The sequence below is a fragment of the Lytechinus pictus genome, chromosome 1 (assembly GCF_037042905.1).
Source record: "Lytechinus pictus isolate F3 Inbred chromosome 1, Lp3.0, whole genome shotgun sequence".
NCBI lineage: Eukaryota > Metazoa > Echinodermata > Echinoidea > Temnopleuroida > Toxopneustidae > Lytechinus > Lytechinus pictus.
This window is the reverse complement of record NC_087245.1, coordinates 36,891,975-36,916,631: the sequence shown is the minus strand read 5'-3', so window position 1 is coordinate 36,916,631 and position 24,657 is coordinate 36,891,975. Positions and strand designations below refer to the sequence as shown.

At 36.7% G+C, this 24,657-nt stretch overlaps 2 protein-coding genes across 11 annotated transcripts in view; one reads left to right on the top strand and one right to left on the bottom strand.

Annotated features, from left to right (window-relative positions):
- Positions 1-21,522, top strand: part of LOC129262019 (catenin beta) — a 31,767-nt gene extending 10,245 nt beyond the window's left edge. For all 9 annotated transcript variants that reach the window (XM_064101863.1, XM_064101858.1, XM_064101870.1 and 6 more), the window contains exons 4-17: positions 876-993; positions 1,603-1,856; positions 3,391-3,629; positions 4,150-4,351; positions 7,627-7,771; positions 8,383-8,486; positions 9,520-9,726; positions 10,412-10,543; positions 11,239-11,361; positions 11,945-12,109; positions 12,852-13,002; positions 14,991-15,112; positions 16,400-16,547; positions 17,136-21,522. In XM_064101863.1, coding sequence (XP_063957933.1) covers positions 876-993; positions 1,603-1,856; positions 3,391-3,629; positions 4,150-4,351; positions 7,627-7,771; positions 8,383-8,486; positions 9,520-9,726; positions 10,412-10,543; positions 11,239-11,361; positions 11,945-12,109; positions 12,852-13,002; positions 14,991-15,112; positions 16,400-16,547; positions 17,136-17,317 — 2,292 coding nt within the window. In that variant the 3' untranslated portion in view covers positions 17,318-21,522. The remainder of the gene's footprint in view (positions 1-875; positions 994-1,602; positions 1,857-3,390; positions 3,630-4,149; positions 4,352-7,626; positions 7,772-8,382; positions 8,487-9,519; positions 9,727-10,411; positions 10,544-11,238; positions 11,362-11,944; positions 12,110-12,851; positions 13,003-14,990; positions 15,113-16,399; positions 16,548-17,135) is intronic.
- The window catches only part of LOC129262011 (N-acetylneuraminate 9-O-acetyltransferase-like), a 55,023-nt gene continuing 51,097 nt past the window's right edge, over positions 20,732-24,657 (bottom strand). The window contains exon 22 of one of the 2 annotated variants that reach the window (XM_064101824.1): positions 20,732-24,294. In XM_064101824.1, the coding sequence (XP_063957894.1) occupies positions 24,028-24,294 (267 nt within the window). In that variant the 3' untranslated portion in view covers positions 20,732-24,027. The remainder of the gene's footprint in view (positions 24,295-24,657) is intronic. The other variant, XM_064101829.1, reaches the window with a different exon arrangement.

Here is a 24,657-nt window from a genome sequence, read left to right as displayed (position 1 = left end):
TGTTGGATTTTTCTCTTTTTATTCGAATCAACTTTTTGTTCGGGTGCAATTGTCCTTTAAATGGTAAGGTATAGGCATAATAATTCTCATTTTCGCTCTTATGAATCGTTACGTTCTCCCAGTGGGCCCTGCATATGAAATAATGTTGAAAACTTGAAACTTTATAATTACCAAAAACAATCCTACATGCATTGCAAAGACAATACTATTGATGTACAAACAAGGAAAAAAATATATTTGGTAAAAAGGGGACCACTAAAAAAATTGAGGACCTGACAAGAAGGCAGAAGGTCCCACAAGCTTTTTGTTTGACTCCGCGGGCGCTCTACTACCACTAAGCTACCATGTCTGGTTAATTGGGCATACATGTATGTCAAAGAAGACCAGTCGCTCCCATTTTTTACCCCATCAATATCAAACAATTACATGTATATCATCCCTTGCCTAGATGGAAGAAGTAAAGACCTCCATAGTTACTTTTCCCCCCTATATTTGTTTTTCAACTTAAGCAATAATTGACCCATATAGCAGCGAAAACTTACACAGGGAATTAGGGTAATTTCGTCCCTAAAATTCTCAAGAGCCGTTGAAAATAACAAAAAACAGAGCCCTCGAAAATCCCATTCACTGTACTTATCCAATGTTGGAGATTTAGCTTTTAGGTTGTGTAAAGTAGCACCTGAAAATAAATATTTTTGCCTGCTTTATAGTTTCTTTTTACTACTATTAAAAAAAATGTTCAATGTTGTGCTTGTGACAGGGCTTATACAGTGTCTGGGTAATATTAGCAACTGAGATAATTTACTGAATGCAAGTACTAGTAATGTGTTTACAGTTTCACTGAAGTTGTCCATTTACTATATTTGTTCTTCCAGGCGCCGTCAGTGAGCAGCAAGTCCCGCCATGAGGACGGTGGTGAAGAAGCCCAAGGTCAGGGGATGTTTGACTGGGATGCTGGCTATGGTCAAGCTTACACACAGGAACAGGTCGATGGTGAGTCATCCATCAAAACTTACTTGTAACTAAGTTTTGGACCAACTATCTTTTTTTTTCAGTTAATATGGTTAAATAATCCCATTAAAGTCTTAGGGGGATGTCTTGCTTGAGTGACAATACGGCCGAGATCTAAAGGGGGGGGGGGGTCAAATTGACTTCACCCTTTTTGTTTTGATGCTCTTTGTAATATGTATAACATCATATCATCATGACATAGAAGCAAAATATGAATTTTAGTGATTAAGCTTGTCAGCTAGTCTGATCAACTTTAGTTTGGTCAGCTTTGGGCAGTCACAAATATACAAAGAAAGCCAAAATTAGGGGTTGTAAATGAGAGAACAATTGAGGGTTCATGGTGATTGTTGGTTCAAGATTTGACCGGTAAACACCAGCTCATTCTTCTTTTTTTTTAGGTTTTTGCAAATTTCTCTCTTATAAAATCTAATTTCAGTTGATAGGTTTATATATTATAACTACCATACAGTCTCCTTACTTTTTCTTCATTTGTGGACTTGGTGGTCCAACATTTTGGGTAACCAGTGAGGTCTAATCCCTTGCTGTGTTTAGACTACAATAAAACGCTGATTTCTTCTTCAATATGAACAGAGATGAACCAGCAACTCACACAGACACGCTCTCAGCGTGTGAGGGCAGCAATGTTCCCAGAGACCCTGGAAGAAGGTGTTCAGATCCCATCCACTCAGTTTGATCCTGCCCATCCGACTGCCGTACAGCGTCTCTCCGAACCCTCCCAGATGCTGAAGCATGCCGTTGTCAACCTGATCAACTACCAGGACGATGCTGATCTGGCTACCAGGGCCATCCCAGAGCTCACCAAGCTCCTAAATGATGACGACCTGGTAAGTAGTTCCCAGATGTTCATGAAGTTCATATGGGAACCCTCTTGATTTAGAGTCGGAGAAGAAATAACATCAACCAACCCAAATGAATACTCTTACTGCGCTCCATACTCTCAGCTTTTATAACACAACAAGAACTTTCTTAACCCTAAACTGACCGGGGGGGGGGGGGGTTGAATCAACCCCCCCTCAACATTTTCTGCGATCATTCCGCCGCGCGAAATTTTTTGACCGCGGCGCCACTTACAGAGTTTATACTTTCAAGTCTCGCGCATCTTTTGAGACCAAATTTGCGACGCCCCGGTACGCGGTTCCGAAATTACGCAACATTTTGTAAGTGCATGTCAGACCAAAAATTGTTCCAAAACGTGATTTTGTGTACAAAGTCAATGCAAATTGAGTTTTCTCATCTTATTCATAAAGATATGATTATTTTTGCTTTAAACAGCTGAAATCAATTGATTTTAGCATAATTATGCGTCAAAGAGGTTGTGCAATAAATCTGGTGAAAAACAAAAGGTTGAAAAACAGAGAAATATATAAGAAATTCATAAAACAATAAAATACATAAGAAATTGATTTCCAAACCGAAGTTTTTTTCAATTGCGATTGTTAAGAATGCTACAAAGAATATTTTTACCAAAAATTAGCATTCTAGGAGCTTTATTTAGTGAATTAGAGCAAAAAGTATGATTTATGCATAAATTAGCATAATTAATTCATATAAAATAAAATCTCATTATTTTGGAAAATTTTACCATACAGCCTTGTAGATTACATCGCACAGTACCAGCGTGCAAATTTTTGCGGCGCTCGCGCAATTGGCGGCCGAGATCTCAGGGGGGGTTGAATCAAAAGAAGTTTGTTGTAAAAATAGTAGAAAAAATAATAAAAAATACTGCCTAAGGTTTGAGAAAAATCCATCAAAGAATGAAAAAGTTATTAGAATGTCACTTATTTGATTTGTGACATATGTGAGCAGCTTTCCTACATATCAAATGGTAAAAAAATCAATGAAATGTCATTTTCTCAGAAAATTGAAAATGGTTTTTAATGTACATTCAGTATATCAATAGACAAATCATTTTACACCCGTTCCTAAAAAGAAAACAAAAATAAGTCATCACAAAATTTGAAATTTATGCATTTTATGTTACATAACATATGGGCAGCTGCTCGTTTATGACATCACAAATCCAAAACTTAAAATTCTAATAACTTAATCTTTAATGGATTTTCCTCAAACCACCAATGTTTTTTTGTTTTTTTTCTGCTATTTTTACAACAAAATTTTCTTCAGGGTGAACTTCCCCTTCAACACTGGGTCTGCTAGCAAACAAAAGTAACTAAACCAATTGAATACTCACTCCTTTATGGTGGAGTGCTACTTCACTCCACCCCCACATCATCAAATCGATGGCAGTTTCTTTCTTTGAATGAAGTTTAATTACTCTTGCAGGATGATAAAAAGCAGAAAATTAGGAAATGGTTAAGAATCATTTTGAAATAACCCGTCTCTCTCTCTTTCTTCTAGGTTGTGGTAAACCAGGCTGCCATGATGGTCCACCAACTGTCCAAGAAGGAGGCCAGCCGACATGCCATCATGAACTCCCCTCAGATGGTTGCAGCTCTGGTCAGGGCCATGTCCAACAGCAACGATGCTGAGACCACAAGATGTGCTGCTGGCACCCTGCACAACCTGTCCCACCATAGGTCGGGTCTCCTCCAAATCTTCAAGAGTGGTGGCATCCCGGCCCTCATCAAGCTCCTCAGGTAAATTACAGGTCGAGTGTAATGTGAGTGAGTGAATGTAACATTTGCAATACAACTGATCCTCATTATCAACAATAACCAAAGTTCCCAGATGAAGTTCACACCGTTTTCCTAGGGTGACCCAGTGACTTTGTTTTTGCTCCCATATTTTTGTAAGGCACAATTGTCACAGTAGCAAATGACATGGAACAGCGAGGAGAGGTCAAGTTAGTCTGTAGTCACAGACCCTATATGGCACTAATTATTTTGTGTGTCTAACACAATTTTAAACTTGTTTCAATTGATGGTTAGAGCCGCTACAAAAAACAATTCCCATTCCTCTCTTCTAGTCTTCAAATTTAGACCACTGAAGAATTATTGGAAAAAAAAGACGGGGGGGATGTGCGACTGCAAACCCAGGGCACGTGTTGGCAATTACATGTGTACAGATACATCGGAGGTCAGATTCCATCCTAACGCATATGGAAATTTAATGCTTCTTTTTTAACCGTTCATGTTTTTCATGTGCCTCTCTTTTCAGCTCGCCAGTAGAATCTGTTCTTTTCTATGCCATCACAACCCTCCACAACCTGCTGCTTCACCAAGAAGGCTCCAAGATGGCCGTTCGTCTTGCAGGAGGCCTGCAGAAGATGGTCGCTCTGCTCTCCCGTAACAACCCCAAGTTCCTGGCCATCACGACTGACTGCCTTCAGATCCTGGCCTACGGAAATCAGGAGAGTAAGGTAGGAATCTGACTAGCATCGTCAAAAGAATGTCAAGTGTCCAGGAATTCTACAGGATGTGTGGCAACTTGTTTTGTACCCACTCTAACTCCTACCAGTTCATTGAATTCCCTGATCACTGTGGCGTGTAGACTTGACTTATTTGTTCTACGTGTGAAATCTATCATCATTTAACCCGGTTTTCCTTCCACTTGGGCTGGAAACCAGGACAGTGAACAAATATGTATGGCTGCCAGAGGAGGTGGTTGGAACTATGGTTCCCGAAGTGATGCTGGAGGAAAATGGTCGCATTCGCATCACTGAGGGTATCATAGTTTCACCAAACCTTCGATCGAAGGCAGTATATATTTGATTTATATCCGTCATCGGAATTAAATGCATCAGATAGGAATGTAGATATAAATGAATGAAAAGCAATCTTTGAGAGAGCTTTCAGTAATTCTTTTTATTAGCTTTGGTGAGGCCTCTGGCTTAATCACATAAGCGCATTGTACGTGCTCATGAGTTTGGGTTAAACCCCGCCCACCCGTAAATAGGTTTGAACTATTTAGTCTGACGTCACGTAATGTTGTAAGCGATTTTTATTTCAATATCCGATCCGATTTCCCCCTTTTCCTACATTTTTCCGATTTCCGATTTTGATTCTTGTGAATAAAAATAGGAAAGATCGGATTGAAAATTACAAACAAATACATTCAAGAATTTAAAGCGTGGAGGGGTGGAGGCGACGAAACAGCATCGAGCTCGTCAAAGCGTGAGCCAAGTTTCATGCCTGGGCTCGCCTTTATCGTCGAGCCACACACCACCCTGCAGCCAAGTCAAAACACACGGTCGATCGCCGGTGTGATGTGATGAATGAATTAACAGCCCACAATCAAAACTGCACAGGCACTCGAGTACAATGAACGTAAATCATATTACCATCACCTCCGCACAGCAGTCTAGCAAAGTTTGTAAACAAAGTAATCTCTCTTGAGATAAGATGACGACAAGCATGCCTTTATGATCTTCCCAGTTCCACCTCTCCCATCAATCTCGCCCCGATATACTGACCTTCATCACTCTTGATCTCTGACCTTTGCTGGCCGCCCCAAAACATAAAGAAAGCTTTAGGGGAGCCGGAGCTAGCTGGCCTTCCAAGTCTAATTTCAAATGTCTTGGCATGGGTAGCTCCATGGTCCTGGAGGTTGTACTATCACTATAGAAAGTGCCAAGATTGATGAAAATGTAATTATTGTGAGATAAAATTACGTCTGAGATAAATGTGTGTGTGGGGCGGGGTCAAAGTTCAAACTCAAGAACTACGTCATCTACATGTACATGGACTAACATTTTAAATAAACATTAAAATTGTAACTATTCGATTGTGCTTATATCTTTCCCAATTATTATTGATATAATTATCTGTATATTGTTTTGTTAATCATCAAAATATTATGAAACAACGATTTATTATTTACTCATCTGAAGTATTCTGTTTTGTATATTCATATTGTGTGCGATATTTTGTTATGTTCAGTATTAAAAAAATTGAACTGAAATTGAGGTAGGGGAATGGAGAGAGGGGGGTGAGGCCATGAGGGAGAGAGAGGGGCAGTAGGCTATTTTTAGATATGCAGGGCTGGAAGTGGATAAGAGAAGAAAAAAGACTGACAGATAGTCATCGCTCTGTAACAAGTATAAACAATATTTCTCTTGACAAGAATTTGGACGGAGTTAGGGAATTTGGTTTGATATGGAATGGACAGAGGAAATCCTTAATATGAATTGAATTTGATTACAAAGATTTTTTTTTTTGGGGGGAGGGGTGGGGTACAAAATCTTACAAATTTAGAATCAAGTAACTTAAATCATATTTGATTGCATGTATCTCATACATGTCATAACATCGTAGATAATGTGTGTAATAGTTTCATAATATTTAAAGTGTGAAGAAAACGATATCCACCCGTATGGCCAAATGGTTATGTCAATCACGATTGGTGAAAGATAATGTGTGAAGAAAAGTTTATTAAAACTGTTTTCAATCGCATTATGTTGAACTGGTTGTGTTTTTTCTTAGAATTGATTAAGGGAGTTCAATCACTTCCCCCATGCACCCACAACGCCTCAAGAGCATAGAGCATCTATTGTCAAAAGCCCTTCTGTCAAAAGTTGGTAAATCAAAACAGCAGTTTTCGTCTTTGACTCGAGACAAACATCATATTTGCACTTTTTCTCTCAGGCTGATCAGCTGTTCTTTTTTTATTTGAAAGGCATTTTCAATAAATCGACTATGTTCTAGAATCCGTCCATGTTGCAATTGCGAAAACTGCCTCGTGCAATGACCGTGCAGTGCCGATGTTTTATCTGTAAGATTAGTGAAGTTGGTGGTTACAGCAAATGGAGTATTTTTTAAATTTGAGTGAAATGAAAGGATAAGAGTGATGATGAGAGCGAGATCTTGAAGATGAAAGAATTTTAGAAACAAGATATATGAGCGAGATTGGGGATGATTGGTCTAAAATTAAAAAGGGAAGTTGACTCCAACAAAAGTTGATCTGAATGAAAATAGAACAATCAAACAAGCATAACCCTTAAAATTTCTTTGAAATGGATAGATTCAGAAGGCTATTAATTAAATTATTACATTTTGATTATTTTTCACAAAACAGTGACATGAATTTTCACAAAGATACGAAGATGTCGCTCGCTCGGCGTATTTTATAATGTTAAAAAAAAATCACTGTTTGCAGATATGACAAGAAATTGGGGATATGCTCATCAAGTAAAAACAAAAATGAAAATCCCAAAAATGTCATCCGTTTGCTCATTTGCATACAAAAGATGCACATAATTAATTTCAATCTATAATTTCTTTAATTACAATGTACATCCGATTTGTTGAATTTTCATGGGTAAGCTTGTTTGATTTTCCTCTTATAATTATTGTAGTTCCACGTTCATCATGGAGCTACTCCATGTTCATATAAACTATTTTGCTGAGTAGACTTGCCCTTTAACCAAAGACAGATGAGAGAAATGAGTTTGCTCTACATATTTCAGATTTCTAAGATAACGCAATCACAGAAAAAAAAACCAAAGCAAAATAACTGATAAAGAATCACCCCAAAAAATCACTGGCTGATCAAGGGGAGGGGGGGCACAGCCGGCCCATGCCCCCCCCCCTGATCAGCCAGTGATTTTGGGGGTGATTCTTTATCAGTTATTTCCCGAGGTTAAGGAAAAAAAAGTGCAGTGTGAAAAGCATATTATTGTCTCACTTTTTGTTGCAGTTGATCATCCTGGCCAGTGGTGGGCCAGCAGCTTTGGTTCACATCATGCGTACCTATGAATACGAGAAGCTTCTGTGGACCACCAGTAGGGTTCTCAAGGTACTCTCCGTCTGCCACAACAACAAACCAGCCATCGTTGAAGCAGGTAGGTATTTGATATACACAGTGAAACCTGGGTATAAAGACTGACCACCCAAGGGATACATGAAAATTGGTCTTCATGATCAGGTGATCTTGGCAGGATTCTATTGGGAATACAATTTAAGGAAAATCAAACTCTTCAAAGGCAAGTCACTAAAGCAGGTCTGACCATGGTCAGAATGAGAATAGTGCACATCATTAAGTGTTCAATGTCCAGACTGCACAAAACATTAATTGACATTATTGTCCGGCTTTCTTGCTTCTTTGCCTTTGCTGCACACAAGCATTTCAAAATTATAGATTATTCCCACCAATGTTCCCATTTACTTTAGTTGGATCAGATGGAGTACAATGTGGATGAAATTCTTGCATAAGTGCAATTGCAATTCCATGAAAAAAAGGTTACCATTTTGTATGTCCAGCCCCAATTTTTTTTTAAATAATGTTTTGTAGGAAGTGATAAGTCTTTTATTATGCAGTGTAGGTAAAGGTTGCAATAATGTACTTAAACTGACCCAGATAAGATTTCTTCATCTCCAGCATTCATAGAATCTGACAGTGGTGCAGAAACCGTGTCATATGTAATATCGTGTGTTATCCTTTTGTACGTTACAGGAGGTATGTCAGCCCTTGGGCTCCACCTTGGACACCACAGCAACCGATTGGTCCAGAACTGTCTTTGGACCTTGAGGAATCTCTCCGACTGTCATCGTGGAACTGTGAGTAGTCTAACAACTTTTGAAAGTCAAAGGGAGAATTATTTACATTCTTTCATTTGAAATATAAGAAACATGTCAGGAATTTGTGTGTGTGTGTGATAGAAATTAATAGAAATATGAGATATATTTTTGTTTTTGATTCAATACACAATTCATGACAAGGAAATGTCCCAGTATCTAGCTGGGACGTTGAATATCTCCTGGTGGTGTTTCACAAAGATTTAAGTATGACTTAAATCGCACTTAAATGCTGACGCGTATCTGAAATATAGTGCGCAATCTGATTGATCAATACGCAGTAGTGCGCGTCTTCTTTACATGATCTGACCAGTGCAGTTATGCCTTTTATAACGCACGCAACTAGGCATTTAAGTGCGACTCTAAGTCATACTTAAATCTTTGTGAAACACCCTCCTGATCATTTACAAGCTGAAAAAGTGTAAATCAAAAGTGTCCAAAACACATCCATGGTACGATCAACCATGATAACACTACAGTGTGTATAGTGACACCTTGTCACTGACTACGCCTTACAATGTAGACTGATTACACTCAACAGGCTGAAATTTTGAAGAAGATTTTATTCTCAAAAAATTTTGTCGGTCCCACATCAGTTAAATTTTCACTTTTGTAATTTGTATATTGCCTTTGCTTCCTTGGAAACAATACTGAAATAATGAATGTAACAACTCATGATTTTCTGGTTCCTATTATCCTTGCTTTTCTATTTATTCATAAATGATTGGCTGATTGTATTGGATAATAAATAAATTCATTCATTCATGAATGAATGAATATGCATGCATGAATGAATGAATGAATGAATGAATGAATGAATGAATGAATGAATGAATGAATGAACAAATGAATATGCATGAATGAATGAATGAATATGCATGAATGAATGAATGAATATGCATGAATGAATGAATGATTATGCAGATTAAGTTTTTTTTTTTTAATTGTGAAAACACCTTCCTGCATTATAACAAGCTTGTTCATGTACGGTTTCACGGTCTTTCCTTTGGAACAGGATGACATTGAGCCCCTCCTTCAGATGTTGGTGCAGCTCCTCGCATCCAACGACATCAACGTGGTGACCTGCGCTTGTGGTATCCTCTCCAACCTGACCTGCAACAACACCCGCAACAAGATGATAGTCAGTCAGATGGCCGGTGTTGAAGCCCTGGTGCAGACTCTCATGAAAGCTGGAGACAGAGAGGAAATCACAGAACCAGCAGTAAGTCAACACAGTCGTTTTGGGGGGACGTGTAATACTTCCTTCCTCCATTTCATGATACATTGCTCATCCTTATTTAATGTAAGCTCTGACAATGTTTATTTCTTTATTAGGACCATTTTGCATAAAAGTAACTGTTGTAATACAATGGTTACTTACATGAAATCCTTGATTTTGGTTGGCTATTGAGCTCAGCATGGTAGTTACAATTGCACAACAAAAATACTCAATGGTATTTCTTATGCAACAGGGCCTTGCTCTGTCCCACTCAAAACAAAGTGACCGCATTCTTTGTTTTGTGCACCGAAAGAAAACAAACTATGCCACATACTTTGCCCATTCTACTTCTACCACCGTTTTTCATTTATAGTTGAAAGATTTAATTGAAATCAATTGTGAAATACTTGAATTTGCAACGAAATTGAAGCATTAAATTCACGCTTTTCTAATGAGATTTCTAAATTCTCAAGATATTCTTTTTGAATACCCATTTCTGATTTCACTAAACTTGATATCATCAATGTTTTACAAGCCGATGTTGAATTCTGTTGAGTTGATTATTAACAAGGAACAATTTATGATATACCTATCATTTGTTATTCATCGAAAAGTTCTTTTGCTTCAATGAAAGAGAACCAAAACACATTGACCTGCCTCTAATGATCTTGTGTCTTCTTTCTTTCAGGTATGTGCCCTACGTCATGTTACCAGCCGCCACCCCGGGGCTGAGATGTGTCAGAATACTGTCCGTCTTAACTATGGTATCCCGGTCATTGTCAAGCTCCTTCATCCTCCATCAAGATGGCCTCTGATCAAGGTAAGACAGGATCTCTTTCAAGATCATCGGAACATATGAAACAAACAGGACGGGCTGCACAGAAACGTTAACGCTAACAGAGGACCTTTTACAACCTTTCATGCCGCAGCAATGTCTAATGTCACAGCAACACATTATTTTGTACTTCTTGGATGAATGTTTGACCTCACAATCCGAAAGATATGACTGGGCTTAGTTAGTGCTCTATTAGGCTAACAATGTTCCTGTGTGGCCGGTACAGATTTTCACTTACAACTGAAGACAATTTGAAATCATTTTGTTTCTCTGCTGGGCTGGGGGGACAAGATACATGTAGTAAATGCAGTTACAATTTGACTGTGTTTCACTCATCGTATATTTTAACTTCCTTGAAGCTTTTCAGCAGGTGCAAATTTTTCTGGGCTTTATTTTTTACAGCATATCATAGATACAGGCAACAATCAGGACTATCCTGGGGGCCGTTTCATAAAGCTGTTCGTAAGCGACTTTAAGAACGACTGGTGAACCTTTCTTACACACTAAACTATCGCCAATGAATATACCATTTACCACAAGAAGGGATCACCAGTCGCTCTTAACTTACGAACAGCTTTACGAAACACCCACCAGCTCATGTTAAAAATCAAGTCAGTGTTAACCAGTATGTTTAAAAGAATTTTAACATTGCTTCATTTGACCTTTTTCCTCTACACCAGGCCACCGTTGGATTGGTTCGTAACCTAGCCCTCTGCCCTGCTAACCACGCCCCATTGAGAGAACAAGGTGCTCTACACAGATTGGTTCAGCTTCTTATGAGAGCTCATCAAGACACACAGAGGGTAAGTCTACACTCTCTTCAAGATTCAAGATAATGGCTTATTCAATTTCGCAACCAATGGCGGAATTGTTGAAATCTGAAAAAAATAAAGTCCATATTTTCTTCCTAATAGAAATCTGATATAGAATATACTCTGAAAATTTATTTTGCCCAATTGATTGTGGGCCCAGCAGCCACCGTGCACTGCCAGATCTAAATAGCTCTATTCCTTGCATTGTTTAACACCAAACAGGGCAGCAGCAACTCCCATTTTTTAACGTCTTTTGGTCTAACGCGACTGGGGCGTGAACTTCCGCTCTCCCGGTTGTGGGGCGGACGCTCTACCAACTGAGCCAACACACCGGTATTACAATTACAATAAAAACAATTCAAATTCAAAATAATTCAAAATTTAAAGTAATGATAATTATTAACAATAATTGTATTTTTACTTACTCAAAGTAGTTAAGTGAGTGGATTTTTGTCGTTAACTACTATCTGGTATGTGTATGTGTGCATGGAGTAACCAATATGACACGAATGACAAATTTATAGAAACTTCAACAAATGGAATGATAATTAACATTTTGTCTACTTGTTTCCAGCGTTCCTCGATGGGTAGCACTGGTAGCCAGGGTGGTAATTATGCAGATGGTGTACGTATGGAGGACATCGTAGAAGGTACTACTGGAGCACTTCACATCCTAGCCAGGGACTCCCATAACAGAGCCCTCATCCAGGGTCTCAACTGTATCCCTCTCTTCGTACAGGTAATAAATAATGATAATAATAATTATAATAATTGATTTACCCAGGGTAGCCACGTCAGTCATAAAACTGCTCTTCCAGCTGGCCCTGCATAACATAATGTTATTCTCCTCCTATAATCTAAATCCTGAGCGCCAAGCAAGAAGGCAGAAGGTCCCATGTTGATGAGTCTTTGGTATGACTTGGCTGGGGATGGAACCCATGACCTTCCATTCATGAGACGGGCGCTCTACCAGTGAGCCGTCATGCCCTGTTCGTAAACGACTTCTCTTTCATTATTATGCGAATTGATTTGCTATCAAGAAAGGATGATCGTTCTTGTGACTCACTGATTAAGATTAGAGTCCCCAGTTTTCCGTGATACGAAAAAACAGGAAAAAATCCTGGAATTCAGGAAGACGAAATTCACAAGAAAACACATTTTTTCAGGCCTTAAATATTGATTTAGGAAACAGAGTGAACATTAATTGCTATACTTGTGTCTCTATGCACTTCAGAATATACAGAAAAGATAAAGATTTTTACTGATTTCTTTTTGTTGAATTGACGTACATTTTCACTAAGAAGTTTTAAGAGCTGTTTTGAATTTTAGATACTGTATCAATCATTTTAAGGGAATTTGGAAATTTATTCCATAAAACAGGCTACATGAGAACTTTCACCTTGTTTTTGTTTTATTAATTAATTGATTAATTAGTGACTATCATTCACTTTTAAGACTAACTTGACTCTATTCACCCACAGTTGCTTTACTCCAACATCGAGAACATCCAGCGTGTGGCAGCAGGTGTGTTGTCGGAGCTTTCTTTGGAGAAACAGGGTGCCGAGATGATTGAGCAAGAGGGCGCCACTGCACCCCTCACGGAGCTACTACACTCCAGGAATGAGGGAGTTGGTAAGTTAAACATCAATGAAAATAAGTTAAACCTGTCTAAAGGCTCTGTCGCATCGTTCTGTATAAGCCTTGGGGGTGAGTTGCGCGTGATTAACTGCAACTCACCCACAAAAAATGTTTTGAGCATGTTCAAAACTTGTCTGCGCGCAAATCAGACTTGCGTGCACTTTTGCGTGTGAGTTGCGTGAGAGATACTGTCAATGCGGCCGACCTGCGGGTAACAAAAACAGTTACCTGCAGGTCACACGCAAGGCTTGCACGGAGCGATGTGACTGGGCCTTTAGTGGCCACTAATATTGTCTCCCATTTGAAAGGAATGCCTGTTATGGTACCTGTCTATATAGACCATCTGTCTACAGTGACCAATTTTTTTCTGCTTTTCTTTTGTGGTCTTAATAGAAAGGTTTGATTGTAGTTGCAATAAATACTGATTTTATGAGAGAGTCTGTAAAACCAAGGTTCGTTGTCAATATATCATCATAGATTTAGATCTGGTACATATACATAAAGCGAACTCTGTTAAATCATGAAATCCAAGGCTGAAAAACTTCCACCTTGAGGATCACTATCACAGATATTGGCACACGTGGGACAGTGTATTATTATTGCTTATTGTCATGCTTGCAGAATCCTTTGGCATACGTTATTCATACATAGGGGGACGAGTGTGGTCATTTTATTGGATTCTGTACGAACCCATTTTGAAATCATCACCACAACTGGCATTTATCTTTAACTCTATTTAATGTTCTTGAGGAGTGCATTTAGTTAGTTTTTTTCTTTCGTAACTCTAAAACAAGATTCTCAGAAGGATTTCCATAGCATTTTGATTAAAAATTGAATTAGATTGCCATTTTTCCATATCACAAAGGAGTATTGGGGGACATGGAGGTTGGATATGGGATGATATGGGATGTTGAATAAATATTTGTTCTGGTTAGAAACTTTATTTTGAAATCTTCATAATCATTAGGGATTATATTGCTGTTGCATTTTGTGGTCAAATTATTGTTCATTCACAGAATCTTGAAATTAGGAAGGAGTAAAAAATTCAACATTATGACTTTTTGATCCAGTTTGGAGGGGGGGGGTGCTAGGTTCTTTTCTTTCAGAAGCAGACTTTGTATTGAACCCATAAGTAATTTTCTTGGGCTTTCCTGAAATGTAAAAGGGCTATTTAATTGCCATGGTTTATTTTCATTTGGTCCAATGCCAATTTGTCCATTTGCCAACTCGTATACTATCATTTGATCTACCTTCAGTTCGTCCAATATCCACATGGTCTAATTGCCAATTCTACCACGCACCATTTCGTCTAATAACCAGTTGGTCTAATAGCCATTTAGTCCATATACCATTTGGTCTAATTAGACTAAGTGAAAAATAAATGAAAACAAAACGAGGATTAGTCCAACCGGTCGAAATGGTCACAGACCAACCGGTGATTAGACGAAGTGATGATTGGACCAAATGGTTATTTGACCAAGTGGTTGTTAGACGAAATGTTGATGCAGGGAATGGCATTGGACTAAATGAAGGTAGACCATGTGGTGAGTGGACGAGTTGGCAATTTACCAGAGTGTAAACGAGATTTCCCCGTTTGGGTGGCAGGACGGTAGGATATGGGATGTTGAATAAATGTGTGTTCGAATTAAAAACTTGCTTTTCAAATCTTCATGATCGTTAGGGTGAATATATCAATTGCACTTTTTAGTCAGAAATCATTGTTCATTCATATAATCTTGAAATGAGGAAGGAGTAGAAACTTCAACATTTGGATTTGTCGATCCAGTATGAAGGGTGGGGTAGGTGGTGGTGGTAGGTTGTCTTCTTTCAAAATCAGACTAAGTATTGAACCCACGAACAATTTTCTTGGGGCTCTTCTGAAATGTAAAAGGGCTACTTCAGACTAGTTGGGGTGCATTGCCATCCCTAGAAAGTCAGCGCGCAGAGTGTAAACGAGATTTCCCCGTTTGTGGTTCATACAGCTACCTACGCTGCAGCCGTACTGTACCGTATGTCAGATGACAAGCCTCAGGACTACAAGAAGAGGATCTCAGTGGAACTTGGTAACTCTCTCTTCAGAGGTGATTCTGTACCATGGGGTGATGTGAGTATCGATGGTTCCTAAGGCTAAAGCAGAGCTGCCAAGTAGTACGATTTTTCCGTTTTTAGTACGTTTTTGCAACCAAAATTCGGCAGTACGTTTTTTCTTTAAAAAATACGTTTTTTGTATTAAAAAAAAAAAAAAAATCGAAATTTATTGAGAAAAATCATCTCTATATGTCTCTATTTCATAAAATGTACACAAATATGGTTATTAGATCAATGTAATTTCAGGTAACTTGTTTTTTTTTCAATTATTTTGTAAAAACCAGGGTGAGATATACACAAGTTTCAATGTTTTTGTTTTTTTCATCTGCAAGAGCAGTGCACATTTTAGCTTGCATGCGCCAAGCATTTTATTATGAAATACACTTTTTTGGGGAAAAATACAAAATATTTATCTCACACGGTAAAAATACTGATTTTTTTTGTCAAAATACTGATTTTGGGTGATGAGAATACTGAAAATGCAAAATACAACTTGGCAGCTCTGCTAAAGTCATTAGATCTAGTACCCCATTCCCATCAACTTTCTTGAACTGGTTTCCCTTAAACCAATTTAGGAATCCAGTGTAGAAGATCACTTCCTTGCATTCTCATCACTACCTCCTGACCTGGGTTCTGTTTCATAAAGATTTATTATAACAAATGCACAATTTCTATAACAAATTTACTACCAGCCAATCAGGCTGAATGATTTCAGTAGCTTTTAACTGTTATTACAAAGTTTTTATTATAACAAGTCTTATGATACGGATCCCTGGTTTCCATAACCACTTGCCCTAAAGTAGTCTTGTTACTATTGGATTGCTCTCCAATTTAACAATTTGAATGAGGCAAAGTGGTTTTGAAAATTACAAACTGGTTTGGAAGACCACTTGTAATCGCTTCCAAGACCACTTTAAGCATTCCCATTACACATTAAAACTGGTTTCCACTCTAAATAAACTAGTTTAAGAAAGTAGATGAGAATTGGGTCTACTAATTATGATCTTATTTCAGGCAAATTCTATCAAATGTGTAATGTCTACCCCCCCCCCCTGCTGAGTTTCAGTGTGATGTCATCAATTTTCTTTTCTTTTTTTTTTTCATTTCGAAATTTTCATGACAATATTTGTATAGAGCATGATAAAGAAACTCCACACACCAAATATGACACGAATTAGTATGTTTTTAATAGAGATATGTTCCTGGAGTACAGTCTTGAATTCAGACCCTTGAAACGGCTAACATGGCAGTTGACAGTCTTCATAGTAATCAGGAGAGTTTTCTTTCTTTGTTTTATTTCCAGCCTCTTGATATGCCCTCTGATAACCAGATCCTCCCCCCTAGCTCAATGGGAGGGCATCCATCGGATCCTGGTTACCCTCAACATGGTAGCGTACATAGCCTTCATAGCAACCATGGCGAATATAGGCAGCCCCCACCCCCAATGCAGGGTAAGTCTAGTAGTACTGGTTTGTACATTTCTTTCAAAGGAAGTTGATCGAAATGTTCATTAATAATAAAATAACTTGTAGAAATTTGTCATGCTGCATTCTGTTTAAAAGAATCAGTGCTTTGTGTCTTTTGCTATGAGAAACTGATTATCTTTGACTCCCTGTACAATGTATTAGTTTGGCAATTTGGCAATCTCCATTTCCCAGTAATTTATAATTGGCTCATATTTTTATTGATTTATTTTGTGTATTTTTTATTTATTTCATTTTAGTAATTTTTTTCATTATTTACTACTTTATTTATTTTTATATTATTTTTTTATATTTTTATTTTTAATTTCTTAATTTTCATTTTTTTTTTAAGGGGGGTGGGGTATTATACACTCTAGAAATGTTCAAGATTAGTACCTTCTCAGACTGTCCGATATAATCTGAACCTTCTGTGTAATCAATGTTAGATGATTCTCGAGTCTTATTGAATTACTGACCCTTCACCAAAGCTTAAGATAGGCTTTAAACTAAATATAAGCGAATCAAACCTTTTGTCACCATATGACTAAGTATAAGCCTTTCTTCTATAATTCCTAGGCTATCATGATGGAACTGGACCCATTGAGCCTATGATGCAGGACCTGGACCTCGGAGGGGGCGGAGACTTTGGCATGGATCCCAGCCTGCCCGACATGGGACCGCCATCAAACGATTTGAACCTTGACAGCATCCCACCCGCGGACAACACCGGCCTGGCGTTCTTCGACACCGATCTCTAAGCTGCATCGGGCTAGACAACCCAGGGGGTGTTTCACAAACCATTCAAAGTGAGTCATGCTTAAATGCTAGTGTGCACATGATATTGATTGCGCAATCCTACTGATGACTATGCAGTAGCGTGCTGCCCATGAACATCATCTCACACATGTGAGTCATATTTAATTCTTTGTGATTATTGTGAAACACCCCCGGGAATGGTATAAACAAGCAATTTTTTTTTTTGCTACAGAGGAAGGTTCAGCATTGGTTCTGTCTGTGAGAACTGGTTACGTGATTGATAACAGCCCAATGCATTTTCCTGTGTGTTACATCCATATGCAGGTGAATCATCGTGTACATAGATTGCTTGGTATATAAACTCTCTGGAGTAAGATAGTATTTTGTGAAACTTCACAGGTCTGAAGATGTTTTCACTCCAAGGAGTATGGTACACCTTTGAATTGTAAATGGGTTATTGAATTAGGAAACAAATCAAAAGAAATCCATAAATTCTCATCTTTATTCATAAAAATGCAACTTACACAAATGGATTTATTGAATTTCATTTTCAGGAAAAGCAAGGAAACAAGAAATTTCATCATTCAGTTTTAATTAATGATTGATTAAGGAGACGGGCGTTTATTCAGGCAAATTCAGTACTCGTTGAAAAATTTAAACTTTTTGTGATAACATGTGGGCCGAATGTTTTTAATTGAAGTCAGAATGATTTTAGTTGCTCAAATCAATAACGTCACTCTTTTTACTCTACATGTATTTAGGTTTTGTTCTGCTTATTCTACCAGTTAATACTTATAAATGTGATATTATGTGCAAAAAATTATTCTTTGAAAGTTGAAAAGGTGAAAACAACCATTCTATAAAGGGCAAAAATGTGAAAATAGTCATTCTTTAAAAGGCAACTATGAAAAAACTTTGAAAGTAATTCGATTGAAATTGGAAGGAATCATTTTAAACCAAGTGGGATGAGCATGAAATCCCCCTGGAATATGGAGGTTTTGATAGGGTCAGTGCTAACGCTATGCAGTAGGGGGCATCTGACTATATTACTGGTGACCTACTGAAAAGTGTCCTTTCCTAGGGACCTTGTCATAGTGGTGGAGCAGTAGTCGGTCTTTGCCTTCCAAAAATGCTGCCCAGTGGTTCTAGAGTAGGGCTGGATAGTTTCACTGCATCCCTTCAAATTCAGTAATGATTCTTGAAAAGCTAAGGATTTTCAAAATGGGATTTTAACAGAGGGGGAGATGACAAAGAAGGAGAAAACTCACCAATTTTCTTTATTTTGTACGTTGTGTGATTCTCACCAAGTTCAAACTTTTTTTTCTTTTTTAAAGAAACTTTCATCATTCAGTTTCACATTTGCAATGTCACTTCAGTGACACTTTTATCTGGCCAAATATACTGTTATGACAAAAAGTTGGTTATTGGGCAAGGGCATGATAATATTTACGCCAAATAATGCCGCAACAGAAGGTTTGATGCAAATTCAAAGCTGCCTGCTAATGTATTCAGGAAAATAATTTAATCGACCAACCGTATGCATGGATTTGATACTGTTATGCATAAATTTCCAAAGTTGTATTCTAGTTAGGTATTCACATTTTTCAGAGCACATTGTTGTATTCATTCTTTTATATTGACCTAAAAGAGGAGAAACAGGCGGAAGTTTGTTGCTAGTGGTAGATATTTATTGACTGTGTAAGGAGACACGTTGGCCATTATTCATTCAAAGTGACCTCCTTGTTTGGAGTTACTTATTAACATGACAATATTATGTTCTGCTGAATTTAATATTATTTGGGGTTCACATTCTTGATGAAAAATCAACGAATTACTCTCCATATAATGATAGTTTAGAAGGAAAGAAGACTTTGTGCAGATTGCAGAAGATTATGAAAAGAGTTTCTCATTCAAGTAATTCAAAATTCAGATGAATTGAGGCATTATGCCCCTGTGGTAAAAATGGGTTAAGATAGACCACCTCTTTTGATTATTTTTCTAAAATAATTATGTAAATAACAAAAGCATATTCATGATCTTCCCTCCACACTTTTTCAGAAGTGAGTGGAGTTGGATTATGCAAACCAAATTACAATTTAGGACTAGCTCCTCATCGGGTTGGGTTATCTACAAGGAAGGGTATTCAAGGATCAAAATCTGTTTCGGTGTATTTATCATGATGTACATATCCATTCTTACATTTGTGAATAAAAATATTGAATGCGTAAAAATAATTTGATGAATTTGAAGAAAAAAAAACAATGATTTGTATTCAAATTGTAAATTTTATCATGACTCTATGGAGCTGTTTTTAAATAATATAATGTATGTATTCAACTCTCCTTTTGCTATTTGAATTTCAATGAAGTGATTCGTATCCCAATTTGACATGGGGCTTTTGTAAACCAAGCTGGAAGATTTAGGCAATTTAAAAAATCATGTTGCAAATATATTACAGATATGATATTCGTTAGGTCTGGGAAGCATTTCGTGATACGAATGGTGACTTGCGCTGACTATTGCTATAAGCTACTAAAATCCTCGATTCTGATTGGCTTAGAGCAAATTAGTCAGTGAAAATCACTGGCAAAACCTTCAATGAAACACCCCCCCCGGGGTTTTTAAGCATTACAATTTTCAATGCGAACTTTTTGTTTTCTTGTTAGTTAGTCGATCATCTTCTATGTTTATGTGAATTATGTTTGATGCGTTGTCTTTAGGTTGTACTGAAATTGAGTGTTTTCATTGTTCTTTTTTAAAAACTTTTTTTATTGTATAAGCAATCTTAGCAGAAACGAACCTCCTGTAGCATTGCAGATAGCGGATGAATATTGAATAATATATGATCGTTATAGAGGAGTCGGATGTATGTTATAGAAACTTGTATATACAGAGCAAGTGGATCCTGCTTTACTCAAATAAGTTTGTAAGATGACGTAATCAGCGCCAGCTTTGAAAATAACCACCTGAACCTTCTCTTCCTCTATGACAGAAAAATAATAAAAATAAAAATAGAAAATATACCCCAAAAGAATATTTTTATAATCTTCCATACGATGTAATTCTATCTGCTGGCATTTAGTATACAGATTAACATGTATTATTAGGAATGATATGCAGATCAATTTGTATAAAGGAGGTACTAAGCGGTAGCGACAGTAATCAAACAGTATTAGTGCACTTGCTTTTATTATTTTTTTCTTCAATTATTTATTTTTATCATCATGTGTATTCAAATGTACAGTTGTATGGGGTTGTAAACTATACTGTATTATTGCACCATTTAGAGACTACTGTTTACAGCATGGCAAAGAAGTGTCAATCAACGCAACCATGATTTTGAAATTGCCTTCTTTTTAAAAGAAATTAAACTGATTCTTCCGGTTGTATTCATTCGAACCACTTGCTTGTTTCAAGTCAAGTACCTAATAATTCATGAAGAAAAATAATCTTTTGCATGGTATTTGTTTGGCTTGTATATTTTGTTTAAAAAACAAGACTGCCTTTCAAAAAAGTGTGGTTTATATGCACATGTGATCAACGTGAAAATATCCCTCAAGATCCATGAACGAATACTGCCTTTGCGTGTTCATTAAAAAAAAACTTAATCAACCATTGTTAACCAGCCTCTATTGCACAACAGTTTTACATTTTCCTTCATTGAATATAACATATATCACACTGAACAGATAAAATGAACTACATGGGCCCGTATTCTGAAGTCGGGTTTAACTTAGACCATGGTCTAACTTTGTGCTAAAATTATGGAAAGCCAAAAATGTCAAAATTTTCCTTACATTGTATGTTATGTTTACTATACTCTTTCCCAACTCGTGAATGGTGAAAAAAGGCTATCTTATTTATCTTTTTGAAACAGTTAAGAATGATATGAGAAAATTGAGCTGATGCATTGAAATTATACTGCTAGAGATTTATGCCACTATTGGCTATCCATAGTTAAACCACAACTTCAGACCAGACTTTAAACCCGACTTCAGAATACGGGCCATAGTGGCCAAGTACTAGGAGTTGTTATGGCTTGTACCAAATTTTGTATGTAGAGAGCATTCCCCAGTACTATTATCTTTATTTAAATCCCCAAACCCATTGTTACTTTGAACTGTGTATGTACCCAAGCTCTTGTATATTGCACTAATAATGCGCTTGTAAGTTTTTAGTAGAATAAATAATGCAGATTCATTGTGTACACTGGTCTGTTTTTATTTGTGTCTGTTCTTGAAGTCGGTGTTGATTTTCATTCATTAATTTTCCTTCATTTCGGCTTATTGTACAAAAAAAAATGAAATCAATAAAAAACTTCATTACAGTTGGAAGTCATACAAGAAAAGATGACAAAGTCAACATAAATTCATAATTTGACAATTGAATGAAATGATAGTAATAATGAATTATTTAATGTATTGTTGGCCTGGTTCCTAACATTTAGAACCAGGGCAATAATGCGCCAATGGCCCGATTCCCACCATATTATGGTAGTGGCGGTTTTTCATCATGCTCTAACAAAATCTGATATCAAAAACGCTGAAATGCTAAAAAAAGATTTTTGCAACTTTGGTTTTCTAAACTCTAAATATTCCAAAAAATGAAGACTCACACTAATTCAACAAAATTGCAAATTTTAATTTCATGAATATAGTAATTTAAGTCATTATCATCTGATAATTTACAATATTTACAAAATTTCATAAATCAGTTATGAAATATTCAAAAGACTCACTAATTTCATGCACCTTTATTTAGTTATTTTTTCAATAACTTTCAATTCAAGTATTGCAATTCAATCTTAATAAGTTAGTGAGAAAAGGAATATCTTATTGTACGATAATACATAAAATATTAACATGAGTTGTTGAAGATTAAGAAGCAACCAACTAAAAGTAAACTAATCTTTCAGCCTAACTACAGTATTGCTCTACATGTTAAAAGCAGCATTTTATAAAATAAAGGGTAAATCAACCTAGGTAATTCAATTGTTTACATAAGAGAACAGCTTAATTTTGACGGAAAAAGCAAGTTACGGCCATTTTTATTTTTTCAGCTAATAATTGTCTACATATGAAAATGAATGGAAAGCAAAGATGATTTAAAATTGAAGAAATATTATAAAACATAGCTCCAACTAAAGCTCACACATCTAAAGTATTCTAAAATATCAATATGCATATTTCAAATAGAAAATAAAAAAGGACATCGTTTAAAGTTTCAAAACAAGGCCAAACATTACAAATGTTTTTGAAATAGTTTCAGTTTTGGTGATAGCTTACTAAAAATATTTGTTAACTTTTTCTTTTGTTTTAGCAAGCTAGCAGAAAGACATAGGCAACTATGAAAGTAGATGCTGTGAGTTTTTTCTTTATCAGAACAATAAACAAAATTGGGTGTATAATACTAGTACTTTGAAAGTAAATGAGAAGTAAAAATTAAACGAGCAAAATACAGAAAACTGCATCGATACGTAACGAAAAAGTAGATGGATTCTCGATTATACACAGACGAAATTTATGCCTCTGCCAATGCCAGATCTGAAGTACATTGCATACTTTATTCTGATGCTGTGACAGTCATCGAAGAAAATATTTTTTTAAATATATACCATATATTCTTATTTCAATGAAAATGATGGGCCTTTCATGGATTCAACAGTATCTGAGAGCTTGGTTTTTAAACTCGACACCACAAATTATGCATACAAAAATGTGGTATACTATAATCTTACCTTTAAAGACTAATTAGGTTTGAAACTTCTATACATCCTCAACACAAATATTAAAAACTGGAAGGTAATGTATGAATAAATACGATTTTTGTCCTTTTCATTACAATTTTTTTTCACGGGCGGTGGAGAGGGTTTTCTTTCCAACCCATTGGGGATTGTAAAGTAGATATTTTTTTATTTAAGAAAAAAAATGACTGGCAGTTTTCAGATGGCATAACAGGCATTTCATATTTAATTGCACAAATGTGTTGTGTTGTTTGAATAGCTTTGTGTATCTTCCTGAGAAATTTGCTTATTTTCAAAGGCGTGAACTAAAATTTATAGTTACTTTTTATTTTCTTATAACGTATTTCAGCAAATAGGAATATTTGTAATTCAAAATTAATTTGACCGACTTTAGGAGATAAATTCAATTTTGACAAACATTGCCTGTAGGTGTTATGTTGGATATTGTTATTGTTGTTGATCAAGGGAAGCGAATACTGGTAAAAATCTGATAAAACCTTCAGAATTGAATCTCATTTTATAAACCCACCATGCACTTTGTCCTGACTGAGAAATGGAGAAATCATTCACTACCATGTTCCCATTCTAAATATATATTTTCATAATCTTGCTAAATATACAGTCATATCTTGTTGAATATTCACAATAACTTAGCTTCAAAGTTAACTAGAACACACTAATGCTTACCACTTCAAGCTGAAAGAACTTTGTATACAAATGCATGAAAAAAATATGGGATAAAACTTTTTTGAAGGCAACTGTTAACAGCATTTCAATTAAAACTATCATGTACATTGATATACATATATCTCAATTACACTTATTATGGCATGAATTCAAATTGCAAATTGAAACTATGGCAATTATAATATATTGATTGTATTTGATATATTTTTGTCATAGCCGAGAAGCATGTGACAAAGTAATAGTAACTAATTACTACACAGCCACATCCCAGCTCTGTTCACACTACGTCGTTGGTTCCCCTAAAAGAGTTGTATAGGCGAGAAGAAAGGCAAGAAAGAGCGCGAAGAGACCCAGACGGACGTAGAGCTTCTTAGGTTCGTTTGGAACGGCGATTGATGTGAGAGTCCCCGTGATGTCTTTGATCTCCACGGCAACGCAAACAAAGATGAAGGAGGTGACGATGAGGTTGAGGGTCGGGTAACCAGGCACGAGAACGAGGAGGGTCTTTGTATCCTGGGCCAGCCAGATGTGATACTGTGAAATGAATAGCTGAAGAGGAAAGAGAAAGGCAACATGAATAATGATATTTACACTAGAATATACACCATCGCAATTTAATGCTCAACTTGAGGGCCTGTATTCTGACGTCCAACTTATAACGTGGTATAACTCTGTACTAAAATTATAGGAAGCCAAAAATGAAAAAAAAAATATATTATTTACAATTTCATTCATTTGATGTTTCTTATGTTTACTATGTTATTTCCCCATGCTTATAAATGAGAAAGAACTATTTTAGTTATTGTTCCTAGACTGTTATCAGGAGCCGCGGAAGCGGGGGGGGGGGGGGGGGGGGGATGGGGGCTGGGGGGCTGAAGCCCCCCCCCCCCCACTTTTTCCAAAACCGTGTAC